The sequence below is a fragment of the Fringilla coelebs genome (genome assembly GCF_963513975.1).
Source record: "Fringilla coelebs genome assembly, chromosome: 4".
Taxonomy (NCBI): domain Eukaryota; kingdom Metazoa; phylum Chordata; class Aves; order Passeriformes; family Fringillidae; genus Fringilla; species Fringilla coelebs.
This window is the reverse complement of record NC_140032.1, coordinates 25,819,343-25,836,433: the sequence shown is the minus strand read 5'-3', so window position 1 is coordinate 25,836,433 and position 17,091 is coordinate 25,819,343. Positions and strand designations below refer to the sequence as shown.

The 17,091-nt window shown below is 39.5% G+C and overlaps 1 protein-coding gene across 1 annotated transcript in view; it reads right to left on the bottom strand.

Annotated features, from left to right (window-relative positions):
* Positions 1 to 17,091, bottom strand: part of GABRB1 (gamma-aminobutyric acid type A receptor subunit beta1) — a gene marked incomplete at its 3' end in the record, with an annotated part of 109,248 nt that overhangs the window by 43,502 nt on the left and 48,655 nt on the right. Inside the window, exon 4 of the mRNA XM_084204914.1 lies at positions 1,627 to 1,847. Coding sequence (XP_084061040.1) covers positions 1,627 to 1,847 — 221 coding nt within the window. The remainder of the gene's footprint in view (positions 1 to 1,626; positions 1,848 to 17,091) is intronic.

Here is a 17,091-nt window from a genome sequence, read left to right as displayed (position 1 = left end):
AAGTTTATAGCACATATTGTTCTTTAAACTGTGGGCGCATAACAGCTGAAAGTTACTGGACAAAAATAGCTAAAGGGATTGTTGAGTTTATCATAGAAACAATCCAATAATGGAGACATAGTAAAGTGACAATGCTTTGTTACACAATTTAAAACCACTCCAGTGTATTATGCGCATGCTTCCCTTGTTTATTCATCTGTAAAGCCAAATTGTTAACCTTGGTTTATTTCTCCTCAGCTCTGTTGAGGCTGAACATTGCATCAATGAAAAACTGCTGTGTACATGGGTGCAAGCAAACAGGTTATTTAGAGCTGTTATGATTTTTCCAATTTCTGTTTAAAGAAGCCAGTAAAATTTAATAACTGAGCCTGAATGGAAATATTAACTCTGGACTGGAAACAGAAAAGCTGTTTGGGGAACAGGGATCATGAGGGAAAGGAAGCATTTAAATCATCCCTGAGGTATGGTTAAAGACCCTAATTAATTTGTGAAGAACTCAGACCCCAGTTGCAGCATAATTGGTGTTGCTTTTCTTGTTCAAGACACGCAAGGCCAATGCTCTGTCTTCAGCAAAGAAAATGAAACTCACACGTCACAAACCACGTGAGAGCTTTGGTGATACTGTCCTCATGCTCTCTACTGCACAGATGCTAAATCAAGGTAATATGCTGCAGAGCTTATTTTCTGCTTGTGAGACTAGATTGGAACTGTGCTCAAATTTCTGAATGCTGAGTTTTACTTTGAAGTATTTTCTTCAGTGTTTTCTCATGTTTTGTTTCTTACAAGGCATATATACCACCTGGAACACGAAAAAATTGATGCTTACATGAGCTAAAGGCGAACAGAAGCATATTTATCACTATGAGGAAAGTGACCACTTGTAACAGATGCAAGTTTAGTGCCATAACTGCCATCTGTTGCAGGAAAAAAAATTTAATGTATCTCAACTTCATTTTTTCTTCTGCTCATTTGTTATTTTTGTCTTTGGTTAGAGCTTTCTTGTGGGATGGGGACACTACATGTGTTTTACTTGCAGCTACAGGCCAAAGTCTGTCCACCAGATGTGTCTAAACAGTTGCCTTTTCTTGGGGAACACATGGTGCATCAGCTGGAGCTGTGAAAAAGACCTGACAGCTCAGCACCTCTTCCTGCACCCTCTGGCAATACTTGGCCTTGCTGCACCCTGAGAGCCTATACTCAGGCATATAGATAATATTTAATTAATATTCATGCAAATCTACAAATATCTCCTTTGTATTCTCTACCAAATATCACATTTCTTCAAATTACTCCAAATTTTAAATTCCCCTTGTCCCAAAGAGCTGCTAGAGAAATTTTAGAAGGAAGGAAGTGTTTGTGTGAGCTGTGATTGATTACTGGGTGAACTCTTTAATAGTTTTAACACACTCAGAAGAGCTGGAAGAGAGGCATTAGGCTTCATTAGCTACAGCTGTAGCTGTTAAAGGTTGTGTTGCTGCTCTGTGGAAAATCCTTGGGTGTGTTGTGGTCAACTAAATGGAGTATGTGCTGACTCATACATGAGAAACCAGGAAAAAAGCACAGGAAAGTGGCACTGATTCTACCTGCACTTCTGCCAGCACAGAGAGATGAAAATGCCCAACATACCGTAGGCCATAAAGGACTGTCCCATCTGGATGGAGTCGGATCATTCGGTTTTTCACTGTCACCCCATGGACAAATGATTTCTTGTCATTTTGGAAATACGTGTCCGGCACCCAGAGCTGGTCAGCCACTCTGTTGTCCAGAGTTAAGTTCAAAGGTATTCCAGAATAAGAGAGCCTTTTATCCCTCCAGGACTGCTGAAAGTACATGGTCAAGGTGTAGTCCTAGGGAAGAAACAAGAAGGGCTTTTTGTATTTTCATGCTGATTGACTGACCAGAAGTTTATTTTTGGATGAATTGCAGTAACTGATTATCAGTAGCAATAGGAAATTTAAGGATCATCAATGCATTGTTGCCATTAGGCATGATTATGAATCTTGGCTTGTTCATATTAGTGTGTCAAACTTGACACTTACCACTGGCAGTGACTACACCAGGCTTTCTCCTGGCCCAGAGGGAATAGATGGCATGTTTGGGTCTCCAGTCTGTGGATCAAACTTGGTTTCTAATTTTCCTTTTTTTAAATGTGAAAAGAGCAGTGTTTAGCTGAGCTCAGCCAAATAGCATTGCATATTAGGATATTTTTCTGATATTCCCTCTGTCTGATATTCCCTCCCTTCACCCTGAAAAATTCCCCCCACAATCCAGAAAGGCCTAGCCCTCCTCAGAAAGAGCAAACACCATCTCAGAACATAATGGATAACTTCCCGTTCTGCCTCTGCTGGAGTTGCCATATCTAATGACTGCAGATAGCCAGGCATATCTCGTCTCAGCCTGGGAAATGTGGCGCTTTCTGTCCTTGCCACTTGGATTTTGCTGTACAGAAAATCAACAACTTGGCTATCATGTTATAACTCCAGTGAAACACCATTTACGCAGCCTTTCGGCTTTCATTTTGTCTGAAAAGAAATTGTTCAAAAGGCTTGTAATCTGATCTGCTCTCTTGTATATGTCTTTCTGGAAAATTGATGATTTTAAAGGTAGTCAATTTTTTCAAGTGGAAAAACCCATGTACTTTGTAGCTCATGGAGTTCTTTAAAGAGGAACAGAACATCAGTATGTGGACTATCAGTTTTCTCTTCCTCATCTCCTCCCCCAGCCCTGTTTTCAAGTGACAGGTCACTTTGTCCCACATTTCTATGGTAAAGTGCATCAAAATCATAGCTATTACTGAAAAAATTGGTCTGGTCAGGAGTAAGATTTTCTTTTATGTGATAGAAAACCTTACCTCTGTCATTGTCACAAATCCTAGCCTGGACTCTAATTCTTGAAGAAACAGCATAAAAGCTGTCTGATACAATTTGCGCTCTTCATCTATAGTGTCTTCTTAAGACTGTATCATTGCCATGAAATCAAAGCAGAGTTACTTTTCAAAAAGACTTTCTACCTGAAAATTCCCAACCAACAGAGCTATAATACAAACTTGCCAGTGAAAATTGCTAATACAAATATTGCTCTTCCTTATCCTGGGCCAGTAGTTTTCTTTGGATTTTTTCTTTATGGGTGAAATATCATGATTGATGATCAGTGGTTATATACAATAGGATAATTACATCCACTGTGAGCACAGACCCCAGATTTGCAAGGATTTCATAGATATGCCCCTTTTCAGGCCTGCAAACTGGTTGCTACCCACAACACACACAAGAGGCTGTATGCTGAAGGTTTGTTCAGTTATTTGCTGGCCTGGGTCACTAGGAGGAGGTCAGAACACCTTTCCTTTTCAGACCATACTGGTCAAGCCTGGAACTACAAAGTAATGCAATGAGATATATGCTGGATTTTGCTGAGTAGGTGATTTAATTTAAATAGGGGTACAGAGGAGCAGGAATACTAAGGAAGCAAGTTTTTGAATGTAAAACTTGAATAGAGGTGGGTTAGAAGCACCACTTAAAGAGAAGTTTACCCTTAGCTCCTCTTACACATATACAAAAACCAGTTGGGAATTGGAAGAGAGAAAACAAAAATTAAAAACAAAACCAAAAATCAGCCAAACATGAAAGAACAAAACAAAACCCCCACCTAACAGCACAAATACCCCATAAGCCCCCACCACTATTCTGGTGCAGTTTTCATACATTTTATCTGTTTCCTAACCTGCTCTATTTCAAATCTCTTTAGGCAGAAAAGCTTTCATAGATGACTGATAAAATTCAAACCCCCTGCACCTGCTATCCTCTACATCTTCTGCCTGATCCAGCAGAGCCTATGTAGCCTGCAGCACAGATGGAACAGAAATTCTGGTTATACATAATTATCTTTTCTCCTTCTTGCCTTTCTTTATATTTTCACTAGGCCTTAAGGCTGCTTTTGTGGAATTGTTATGCTGTTCTATAGAAAACCAAACAATTGAGAATGGTGTCTATGCAATGGTTCTCAAAGCTCAATCCAGAGAAGAGCAGCCACAGTAAGCTACAAGAGATCTTAAGGGATGTGATCAAGTGAAAGATAAAGAAATTCTGTCTCTTGGCTATGACTACTAGAAGAAGTTGACTTGCTATTTTTAGCATCATGGTCTGTTAAAAGGATTTGTTTCATCCAACATTTGTGCTTTACACAAGATGCTGCTGTTGGCAACACCACAGTAGAGAGAGTGATCCACTAGTCTGCAATTGTGCTGTACCATGGAGAAGTATGTGGCAAGCCAGCAAGTGTTGATGAGGAAAAGAAATCTGACCTTCATCCTAAAGCAATCTCAGTGTTCCCTAACTGAGAAAATTATCTTTTTTTTTTCCATTCCTCAGTACGTGGGGGTATTACTTACTCAGTATTTAAGTAAGAAAAATAGTCTGATGTCACGATTGTGAGAGTCCCTGTTGCAGTAAGTTCATATTTTAAAAAGCATAGTCAAAGATTGTTTTAATGAAAAGCCAACCACAGCTGCACTATAATAACCCAAATTTTGTAATTATAAAATTTCTAATTGCTTTTTAACGGCATACAGACTTATCCTTCTTATCTCTCATATGCAAAGTATTAAATGCTGGCAAGCCATATGGCTAGCCACATCTTGGAGGTTCTTGTATTAGTTTTTATACTGTACAGTGGTGTGAGTGAACTGAGGATTTAATGACTGCTTGTCTTCTACCCTGTAAAATTTGCTGGGGATTTTGTGCTTTCAAGCTCTAGACTATATGAATAATTTCTGAATCTGTCACATCTGTAGTGGTAATTGGCTGCAGAATTTTTTTAGCTTCTTATGAAAGATCTCAAGCATAAGTCTATATATGCAAATAAATCACACTGTATTTAACTTTCATATTTTAAAAATTCTATTCATGAGTTTAAGAAGCAGGGCCCAATGTAAAATTAAAAAAGAAAATCTATTTCTGCAGCTAACTGTTCTTTCCAATGATTTGTTTTTAAAAACAATTCATGTTTTATAGAAACACACTGAACAGTTTTTTTTTCTGAACTGTACTTTTCATAATTAAAAAAATCTGTAATTCTGCTGAAAAATCATGATATTTCAGTAGACTTAATAGTGCAGTGTATGTATCTGATCTAGTTTCCATTTTTTCCATGACAAATTTTGATTTACTATTATGAGATGTTTTTTTCTTTCTTAGTAATTGTGGAAATTTCTTATTTCTTTTTATCAAACCAGAAATTTGTAAATGTGTGTATGTAGATGTGTACTATAACATATAAGTAAATCTAAGGTGCAGTAGGTTGCTAAGACAAATACTTACATGCTAGTCCTAGGTAAGAGAAGTTCTGTGAAAATGTGAGTAAGAGAAACTAGTCTACTTTACCAAAATTGAAAGCTATTTCATAGTCTGAATTTAAGAAGCCTCATAGATAAATACTGGCACCAAGCCTCCCAGTATAAATTTCTCAGTAAAGAAAGTGAATGGACCATTGAAGCATATTGTACTTGAGGTCAGATAAACAATTTGGAGTTTCAGTAAGGAATAGACTGAAGAGTTACCATACAACAATAATTCCTTTTTTAATTCTGTTTTTTTCCCCCTATTCTTTTATTCTTTGGTGGAATAAGAATAGATAATGTAAGGATAAGAACAGGTTTTTTCCTGTTAAACCTCTGTAGATCTCTGAAACCAGAAGAGATACATTAAAATAACTGAAGAATTTGGACTTGCTGGTAATTTCTACCCTGTGATTTACCAGTTCAGTACGTCAGAATATAATGTGGAATACATTACTATATTGTAATCTAACCTTCTGAGAGACACAGAACTAGAACTTCAGCATGTTTATCAGCTGAATTATGGATTCTGGTGGAATAAAAGATGAGTTCACATATCTGCTGTACTGCTAGTTGTTTTTTCTTTTACAAAGTCCATATCTTAAGGAGAAAATAGGGAATCTTTTAATGTGCAATGTTCAGCTTGGTGGTCTAAAAGACCTTTTGTTTCTTCCTTTTCCAAGGTGGCCTTAATTTAAGCTCTGTTATCATTTCATGAACTGAACAGCAGGTTAGCACATTGTGATATATTTAAGTAATAACCGCATATCAAAGCACACTCTGAAAGCCTTAACAGCAAAAAATAAATAATGTGGATGCAGTTATTAGAAAAAGTTAGCAAGTCAAATGTTATTTTGTGAATATTTAGCTATTCTAGGTCAATATCAGACAGTAGCTCTCTACATGAGGTTGCACATGAAGGCACTGTGCAGCAAAATTAATATGAGAAGTGCACCAATGTCATACTTCTAACAGACAGCAGTGCATACTGGTAGTTGTGGGATGAACACTGGACACCCAAACAATCTTAAATTTTAATTTTATCCTTGGGAACCACCCACTAATACAATATCTGGCAGCCTCACAGAAAATGAGATGCAATGAAACTCAGATACATTATAACAATCAACACAAATGTAACTGGAATTGCAATTTAAAATTAAATATGGAGTGATAATCAGAATATAAATATTGACAGCAATAATGCCAAAAATACAGAAAAACAATATATGTAAATCCTGCTGTGACTGCAAACTCTTGTTAATTAAGAAAGAGCATTTTCTGTGTCTATCTAATACAAGAATAGGAAGGGCAGAGTTTTGAAAGAATGGCGAATATATAAATTTGCAAATTGTAAAAAATTGTACTCGTTCCTATGTTGCAAGAATGTTAATGTATCAGAAGCAGCTGTTAGTTGTTCAGCAAGTTAATTGTCCTACCTTGGAACTCCAAGGGAAGCTCTATATCCTCACCTGCAGAAGAGCTATTTTATGGTAAGAGGACACAGTCGTTGATGTGGGATTTTGGGTTTATGTTTGGACTTTGTGTGTGCTTTGTGTTGGGGTTTTTTTGCCTGTTTCTTTGCGGGCTGTTTTGGGTTCTCCCCTATTTCTTGACTGCCCCTGATGCTGAATTCCAGATACTGCACAGAAATTAGTGGAAAAAATTTTAGCTAAAATTAAGGAGGAAGAATATACTGGTTCTACTCATATTCTTTTCTAAAAATGTCTGCGAAGCTGCATCTCTTTATTAAGTCTCCAGTCCAGCCAAACAAGAAAGCCAGGGAATTAGGGGGTACAGTACTGAACCAATTGCACTTGCCTTTCTTTCTAAGGACACAGTTAAGAGTTCCTGTGGTTGTTTCCAATGAAGACTGATGCAGCACATGTTACCAGCTCTTCTCCTCTTCTCTCCAAAGTAGTGGGAAGACAGGAGAAGGAGCATGTGCTCAAATTATTCAGTATTCCCTGGCCTGGTTCACAGGAGGCCATGACTCTTGTGAGCTACACTTCTGACAGGGAAAACGGAAGAGAAAGCTACGACTCCAGGACAACAGGATAAACTCCTTCTATTTTCCACACAGGAGCTGTTTGGTGTTCTTTAACAGGATCAGAATTTTCACACAGCAAACTTCTGTTTTGCAGAGATCATGTTTTCCACCAGAAAATTACAGATTGTTTATAGATGTGAGATTTCTGTAGGAGAAAAAGTTGTGTGAGGTCTTGTTAGGCCAAGTGCCAGGTCCTATGCTTTGGTTCAACAGCCCTAGGCTGTGCTACAGGCTGGGGGCAGAGTGGTTGGAAAGTGGCCCAGCAGAAAAGGACCTGGGAGTGCTGGTGACAGCAGCTGAACATGAGCCAGGTGTGCCCAGGTGGCCAAAAAGGCCAATGGCACCCTGGCCTGTATCAGCAATAGTGTGGCCAGCAGGAGCAGGGCAGGGATTGTCCCCCTGTACTCAGCACTGGTGAGGCTGCACCTCGAATGCTGTGCTCAGTTTTAAGCCCCTCGCAGCAAGGAAGACATTGAGGTGCTGGAACATTTCCACAGAAGAGCAACAAAACTCTTGAAGGGTCTGGAGTGTAAGTCGCATGAGGAGCAGCTGAGGGAACTGGGGTTGTTTAATCTGGAGAAATGGAGTCTTGGTAGGACCTTATCTTTCTCTCTACAACTACCTGAAAGTCAGTCTTTTCACCAGACAAAGAGCAACATGGGAAGAGCCACAGAGGTTCAGGTTTTCTGAAGAAAATCAGGAGGATTTTCTTCACAGAAAGGGTTGGAAAACATTGGAAAGGACTGCGCAGTGAGGTGGTGGGGTCACCATCCCTGGAGGTGTTCAAGAAACAACCAGATGTGGCACTCAGTGCCTTGGTCTGGTTGACAAGGTGATGATCAGTCAAAGGTTGGACAACATGACCTCAGAGGTCTTTCCAACCTAAATGATTCTGTGATTTTTTAATTTTGTTTGATCCAGTTAGTAGTTCCAATTGCTAATGAAGAGCCTTGCATTTTTGTTGCTCAAATATGCTGCTCATTCTTCAGGGAAGTGTTGGCATTTATAACTTTATGATTACCTATGTGGCATGACAGTTGGGTCTTACAGAAAGAAGCAAAGATCTAGCAGGAATCCATATAGCTGTAATGATGATGCTCATTATTGCTCAAAGCACAGCCAAGAACAAGATTAGAATCGTAATAATGTTGGAAGTAAAAACATTACTGTATTGGGACCCAGTATTACTCCTGGAAGTCAAAACAGAAGTGCCCTGAACTGCAATGGGATAAGAATTACATCCAAGCATTACTGGAAAAGCAAAGCAAAACACTTCTCAGTTGCAACTGTAAACTACATATTTTGCTGCATTTTGTTCAGTGTTTTAGTAACAAGACTTAGCAGAAGCAGTAATAAATGCTTCTGACATTTAAAAGGGTTGTTGTGACAGTGGTGTTCCATTGGTTTTTTGTTATTTAACACAGATGAGGGTAAAATCCCAATTTTATCTTGTGTGTTCTGTTTTGCCTCCTGAGGAGAAGAGTAAGGACTTCCAAACTTAAAACCAATAATCTACTGCCTTGCCCTTTGCTGCTTTTTTTCCCCTCTTATTTGAACTTTGCTAACCTGAAAGGCTTGAATGTGCCATTTGCTCTTTGTATAGGAAGAAGAGAGATGATGTTACTAAAACTAATATGGAAGTGGACTTGCCAAAATTTAGCAGGAAAGTAAGGCAGCAGGTAAGCAGATGAGTTACTGTTATCCTCACTGCAAGCTGGAAACTCCTTCAAGAAAGGTGTAAAACTACTGTATCCTTCTCAAACTTCCAGCTGCATAACCCACTGTCTGGGATAGCAGTGAGATACACCAGTATAACATTTTTCACAGTTCAAGTTTAATACCATGTCTGTCTTAAGTGGCTATGTTGCCAACAAAAGAATCAGAACATGTCCATGGTATGATTCATATTCCTGTAAAGATCAACTGCTTTTAGTAGGAAACAAGCAATGATATGTATTCCCACAATATTTGATTTTGCTTTTGAAGCTGCTAGTCTTTTTTTTTTTTTTTATAGAGGGTAATACTGTCATGAAGTTGTACAAGGGGAGGGGTGGAGAACAGGAGAAATATGGCACAGGAGATAAACACTCTTAAGATGTCATGGTGATGAATGCTGGAGTAAAGAAGTAAAAAATGTAGTGACATATACAGTGACTATATTCAGTGCGTTTATGTATTTTTTACAGGCAGCAAATAACATTGTCCTTGATACTTTGTCCTTGACACTTTGTCCTTAGTGTGGGCACTTGGTGTTTCAGAAAGAACAACTGAAGAGAAAACAAAGGAACAGAAAAGTTCCTTATTTCCAAGTAGCCCACAGACCACCATACGTTAATAAAAGCCTACATACATCTTTTAAGAGCAAATGTAGACAGCAGTATCAGATATTTCTCTCGGTGACACAGCTAAAAATAAGTTTTTGCTAAAACTCCACAAACAAACCCCACTTGTCCTGGCGGCCCATACCTTTCTGTCTGTGTCTGAGGACTCCAGCTAATGCTCAAGACCAGCTATTGACAACTACAGTGGAAAGTTATTCTAGTATTATATGCTGCTTTGTGCTGAAGTCCAGAATATCTTAGCTTCCTTCTCTGAGTTTTACAAAAACTTGTCTGCTCATATGCAAGCATGAAAGGAAATGGTGCAATGACATTTGAGGACTGTGACCTTGTGCTCAGGAAGGGCTGTCCTCATCCTCTCTGCAAACAGGTGGAGAAAGCACTCCAAGGAAAAGAAAATTTTCAGCTTTAACTGACATTCTAAAGTATTTCATCCAGCCTGGAGATGAAACATCAATACAAAGGAGTAGGACTGGGCATTTGGGTGAAAACTGTACTTCCCGTCTTCTTGTGTGGACTATTTGGAGATGGCTCTCTACTGACTGGAGGCCTGACTCATGACTTGGGCATAGATGAGCTCTGAGGGTCTATCACATGGACTGTGATGTGAGGACTAAAGCAAACTAAGCTGAAGGTAGTTGGGAGAGTGCAGTGCTTTCAAGTTCCCATTAAGGAAAAACATTGTAGAAGAGTGAAGAATTAATTAAACCCCACTTCCCTTGCTACCTTTAAACAAGATAATTGGAAAGCAGCCTGTTTTCTATCAATGGTTGTTACTGTAAGTACTTGATTATTTTTTTACTTTGCAATTTCCATCTAGCTCAGCAGGGGTGAATTATGAGACCATTACAGAGTGTGCTGTATGTCTAAGAGCTCAGTAAAATTCCTTGTGATGTCAGGGCACAGTGCTACAGGTGAAGCCGAACTGATTGCAATCTTAGGAGCAGATGGGAGAGGTTTGTTGACTTTTGTCTTGAACCCTATTGTACAAGGACTAACAGTACCAGAAATCTTACAGGAACTGGACAGAAAGTTAGAAAACATGAGAAAGTGAGTGTCAGCAATGTAAAATGAATTGGAGTCCCAGGATGAACTAGCTCATCATGTGAAGTAAAAGAAAATCCCCACAAACCTTAATTCTGTGTTGAGGGTCTTATCTTAAGCCAAACTTTAAAGTAAGAAATCAGAAATAAAGACAGCCAACCATAGCTAGATTCTTTGGATCCAGAAGATGCTTAACAATGTAGGAGGGAAGATACATATATCTTAGTATGAGGTTGGGCTAACTTTATAAAAACAGCAACTGATTTTTTAATGCCTTTATATATTTATAAAATTTACTTTTTACCCATTTAGGAGCAGGAGTTATTTCTACTTCTATGGGTCTGGTGATTGAAATCTATTTGATTCCTCCTTCCTGGTTCTCAGCTGTCATTCTACTATATCAAGTCTCTTTAGTTTAGAGCAAAGCAGATGGAGGTCAAAGAGACATGTGATGAGTCAGTGTCTCTACCTGGAATAGAAACAGTAATTACATAGCTGCTGCCAGATCTTTAAACTTGTGTATACCTTACGGGGTGTGTGTGGGGGGGTATTTTTGGTGTTGGTTTTTGTTTTGTTTAATTGGTTGGTTGCTTTGTAGCTTTGTATGTAACTACTACTTTTTTTTTTTTTTTCTAAATGCTCAGGACAACTTAGTTTCATTGTTCATTAGGCATATGATTGAATAGTGTTCTCTGAAATGGTCATGATTATGATGACTTATGTGGCCAGAGACATTTTTCCTGTATATTTTTATCACCCTGACTGCTTTACAGGATTCTAACCCATAAATCATGGGTCAGGCTGATATTCACATTTTGTGCTGTATTTAGGAACCAGGGAGAGAGGAATATTATGACATTTCTCCTTTATAATGACCGTCAAAGCAGAGGCATTTTGTGCTTAGAGTGGATAACACTAAGGGTATTAGTGACACTGTCATAGTGCTGGTTGCAAAATCCTCTGGGAATTTCTAGTCCAATCTCCTGCCAGAAGCAGGACTGTCACCAACCTGTCTCAGGTTGAGATATTGCTTTGTCTAGAAGATCTTGAAGACCCTCAAGAATGGGAATTCCACAACATCTGTGGGCAGACTCTTCTAGTGCAGTACCACCTTTTTGCTAAGAAATCTTTCCTGACATCTCCTCTGACCCTCCCTGTGTGCAGTTAGTAGTTGCTGCCCTTCACTATTTCATCTGCCACTACTGAGAGTGGTTTTACTGCAATCTTCCCTTCAGGACATTGAAGGCTGCCATGAGTTTTCCTTTGGCTTTTCTCCCTGCCAACTGAAGTGAGACAAGTTCCCATGTCTCTCCTGATAGGTTATGTGCTCAAGGCCCTGGTCACATTGACAGCTCTTCACTAGATCCTTTTCAGTTTCTCAGTACCAGGAAAGAAATGGGAGACACTGTTGGAAGTGCAGCCGTACCATTACAGAATATGGGAGGGTAAAAATTTCCCTCTGTGCTGCCCATATCCTGCCAGTGTCACTTAGTACACAATCTATGCAATGAAAGTGCACTTTGTGGCTTGTTTCAGCTGCTGCTTAATCCATGAGTTTTCCACCTGCTGAATTCTGAGTTTCCTGGCTGCACCTAGAGATGGGTATAATGTTTGCTGGTTTTCATATCACCAGAGACCTTCTCAATGACACACATTTTTCACCAGGGCTGGCAGCAGTTTTGAAATTCTTATCAGTGAACTCCTAATTATCTTTTAACCTATGTTGTATGTATCTTCACTTTACAATTAATTTAAATAGAGAAACCTTTCCTGTTGCCCTGTCTCTTTTTACTGTCATGTCCAACTAGGATTTGAAGCAATATTTTTATGCTTCACAGAATCAAAGACTCATTTAGGTTGGAAGGGTCTCATTGAGATTGAAAGAGAATTTGAAACATGAAAGTCAGAGGCAGCCTTAGCTGCTCTCCTGAAATCCATGGCTGTGCTGCTGCTTTTTGTTGTTTTTCTCTCCTCTTGGATTCCTGAATTCTACCATTTCATAGTCATTGCAACTAAGGTTGCCTCTGACTTTATCTCAGACAAATTTTTTATTCTTGTAACTACAAGGTCTAGCAGATCATGTTTTCTTGTTAGCTTCTCAGTTACCGGAAGTTGTCATCAGTGCATTCAAGAAGTCTTCTAGATTTCCTGAGCCCTCCTGCATCATCCTTCTGGCAGATACAGCAGTGTTAGTGTCCCATGAGTAACAGAACCTGTGCACATGAGACTTCTTCCAGTTGCTGGAAGAAAGTCTCATCTGCATTTTCTTCCTGGCCAGGATTTCAAATACCCACAATACAAGGCCAAACAGTATTGCTTTGGCTGCTAATCTTGATTCATAAAATGTTGTTTGGCTTCTGATCCATCCCAAAGCAGAGCTCCAAGTATTCCAGCTGTTTTCTCACATAGAGGGCAGCTCCACTTCCTCTCATTTCCAGCCGGTTGACCAGTAATTCTTCTCACTGGTTTCCTTGCCAGTTCTGTTGCCTTGTTTCCTCCTTCTGTATGCTCCCAGCTGTGTTTTAGTTCATGGAGAGGCTTCTGTCTTAGCCTGGCACTTCTGCTGGTGAAAGTCTGGCCTTCTTGCATGACACAAGTAGATTGTTCCTGGTTTTCTTAAAAATTCAGCCTCATCTCTTTCTGCTTGATGACTGCTTGCTGGGGAATTTTACTTACCAATTACCCAAATAAACCAAATTCTACTGTCTTGATGTCCTGAGTCCTAACTCCACTGCTCACTGTCTCAGCTATCCTCCAGATTCTGAATTCTGTCATCTTGGGATCACTGCAAACCAAATGGGCTGTAAATACTAGCTTTTCATCTGGGATGTTTCAACAAAAGGCAGCTTGAGGAAAAACCCTTCATGCGATTTCTCATGAGCTGCATAATTTAAATATTATTAAGCTGCTTACATGATAATCTAACATCACAGCTGGTGAGTATACAACACTGATGTAGACTCTCTGTGGAAAATTTGCTTTTGGCTTTTGCAAGGAATCAGATTGCCTTTAAATGCATGTATTGTTGACACTAAATCCTCAGAACAGAATGCAGAGCAGAATGCAGAGTGTTGATAGTAAAGGACTTTATTTTTATTTTAACAGCATAATCAGTTGGGTAACTAATGGCACTGGCCAATTTAATATGATTAATCTGATTAAAACCCTACATATGCGGTGCTGTTGCCAGTCTCATGGGAGCCAACACTTCAAAGTACTGTATAGTATGTGTAGACATTTTAGGAGATGAAAAAAAAAACCCAAGAAAGAGCAAATAACTCATCAGTCAGTTGGAAAGCATCTGATTAATACTCTTGAGTACTGATTAGGATATGGAGGTGCAGGCTCTCTTTTCTGCAAAATATGTAACTAAGGAGAACGTGGGATTAGTAATTATCTGAGGAATTGAGTAGCTTAGTGCAAAAAATTGGGACTGGTGCCAATATACTGAAAATCTGGGAGAGTGTCTTCATGTAAATGACTTTATAAATAAAGCAAACCTCAAAATCAGTTTTATTTAATGCTTAGGGCAGCAAAACCTCTCTCTGAGACTGAAGTTTCAGAAGGCTTCTACCTCAGTGAGGCCCAAGACAAGTGCTACTTCCATCCTTTCCTGTGTGACTGCACATATTTGAATAACTAGTTAGGAAGTGGAAGGAATCCAGGTTAGAGATGAACTTTGTCATTACTATTTTTGCATGGTGTTTTTCTGTGTAGGTAAGTTCCTTGATCCTGTCTCCACCACCAATGGCTATCCAAGCATTGGTTCTGAGGCAGAAAAGGACAACTAAGAGTGAAGGACGAAGCCAAAGCAGCTTTGCAGAGCAGCTCAGAGCAGCTGTGAAACCACAGCTCTGGAGTGGGATTTACTGTTCCAAGAACAAGGCAGGAAAAACTAAAGCATCTTGTGAAAGATTACAGGACTCATGTACCACTGTCCTCAGTCAAGGCAATTTTCCTGTTTTCTAGTCAGAGGAGGCGAGGGTGAACCAGAATGAGTTAGCACTGTGCTGCCAGGCATGGGGCTACAGCTGAGACCAGGTTTGGTAGCTGTGTACAACTGTTCTACAGTGTCAAGTCAACAGAAGCAGCTTAGTTCTATTGCCAGGGTTGCACCAACCCTTCCCAAATGACTGTGACACTCAAGCATCTCATGGGTTGGCATCTAAGAGCCTATCTACTCTCTAATATTTGCTAGGTAAGTTTATTAGTGTTTTCACAGCATTAAAATACTGCAGGAGCTTAGCAGCCAGTCAACTATTTCAGTATTACCTTGGCTCTGTTTGCTCATTTATTAACTTGGGAAAAAAAAAAAGAAAAAATAGAGATTATACAGAATATTGAGATGCTGTTGTGAAGTTTGTCCAGCATGGTGACCTCTGAGAGGGACAGATGGAACCTTGCTGGCAGAAGCATGGAGTTGGTTTGTTGAGTTGTTGTCTGGGGTTTTTTTAACATGTCCCTGTGCTTCTGAAATACTCATTTTTTGGTCCATCTCGAAAGGTCAGGAGAAGTACACATAGCAGTTCTTTTGCACACAGCTTCACTTCCCTTGGTGCCTTCTAGAGGCAGCTGTGTCAAGCTATGAAGGATAAAGTTAAAACATCTATGTGACCCATGCTTGATGGTCACTGATGCAGATGCCATAAGGCTGGTGCGTCCTGAATTTATTGCAACTGATATGATATATGCTAGAGGGACTATTGAGGGCTGAGGGATCTTAAATCCATGGGTTGTTGGCCAGGCAACATTTTCTTCTGAAGCTTTAGTTTCTGGAGTCATTGTAAAGCCTCAACTGTGTCAACTAAAAGTCCTCATGAATATTTTTCCATTTAGAAACAAGCAAACTGCTGTTTGTTACTGGCAAGTTTTCACTGTTTCGCAAATTAGACAATTTCAGTCCAAGAGAGGAATGGAAATTCACTGTGTTTTCGTTGTGAAACAGGCATTGGTCCTATACATTTATTCCCCCTTCTACAAATATGACTGCTTTTCTGTTTCTTGATGCCTCTACTGTGTAGTAGGACTAATTTTCCACTAAAATGGACTTGTATTTTGCCAGAGATGTTCTACATACAGCTGGCCAAACTGTGAGGCTTAGGTCTGTGACACTATTGTTCAAAGCTGAAGTATGGTATTTTCTCACCAGCTCTTTGTAGGACTGGTTTAACTTCTTACAGAGCTAATCAGAGGCACTGTTATCAGAGCAGCATGAAGTGTAGAGGTCCAGAAGGCTTGGCTATTCTGAAGATAGTGTTCATAAAAGAGGTGTCTGTGGACACAAACGGAAACCAGTGTCAGTAAAGCACCACTCCTATAGAGCAGTAAACTATGGGACAGATGTAACTCTTTTCCTCTCGCCACCTACAAAGAGTCTGTGGCAAGAAGGGGGTGAGAAAGTGACCAGGGGGAACTCCTGGGTCAGGAGATCAGTTTTTGGGAAGCTTTGGTGCTTGGCAGAGGTGGCCAGGTCATGCCATTGTTCCTGGTATGAGCAACAATGCAGATGATGGGAAGGATTTCTTCTTTGTGGAAATGACTGAGTGAATCTTGCTGATCTTCAGTATGATAAAATAGCTCTGGCTGGTAGCTCCTAATCAGAATTAAGGACCTCCCAGGTAATGAAACAAGTGAAGCTACAGCACAAAATAGGATGCAGCACCATGCCATGCAGCAAGAAAATCTTGGAAGCGATTTGGCAAATGCCTTCAGTTAAGGTTCCTGATGTTAGGGTGTAGGTGAAGTCAAGTATGGGTTTAGTAAAATAGATGTTTTCCATATTTTTCCTGTTAAATTGCACAAACCTCGATTCAATTGTTACAGAACCAGTGGGTTTGCATCAGCAGACACTGAATGCTAAGAAATAAATGTGCTGGCTAGTCATAGGGCTCTACAGATGGATATGTTTTATCTGAATGGTTTTGTAGTTTTTCTCTTACTTATAGCAGGAATGGCTTTTAGATCTGTTAGGGTATAGTAATAAATTAACTGAACTACAAAAATAATTTATCCTCCTGCTTGCTTTCAGCTAATTACAACATTTTAAGGTATCTCAGGATAGTATGAACATCTGTTCCCTGAAGATTGACCCTTCTCAGAAAATAATTATAGAGCAAATGAGTGCAGTGGAGAATGGAGTTTAGGAAACAAGGGACAGCTCTGCCTTCCTTTGCTCTCACTTTAGTACATTCCTTTCTTATAGTACATTCCTTCTTAACAAACCCTACCGCAAACATTCCAGATGCAATAGTCCATTTTCTTTGGAAAAGGATAGAAAATCAGAGAGTGGCTCTGGGACTTGAACACCTTGCTCTCACAGTCAGTGT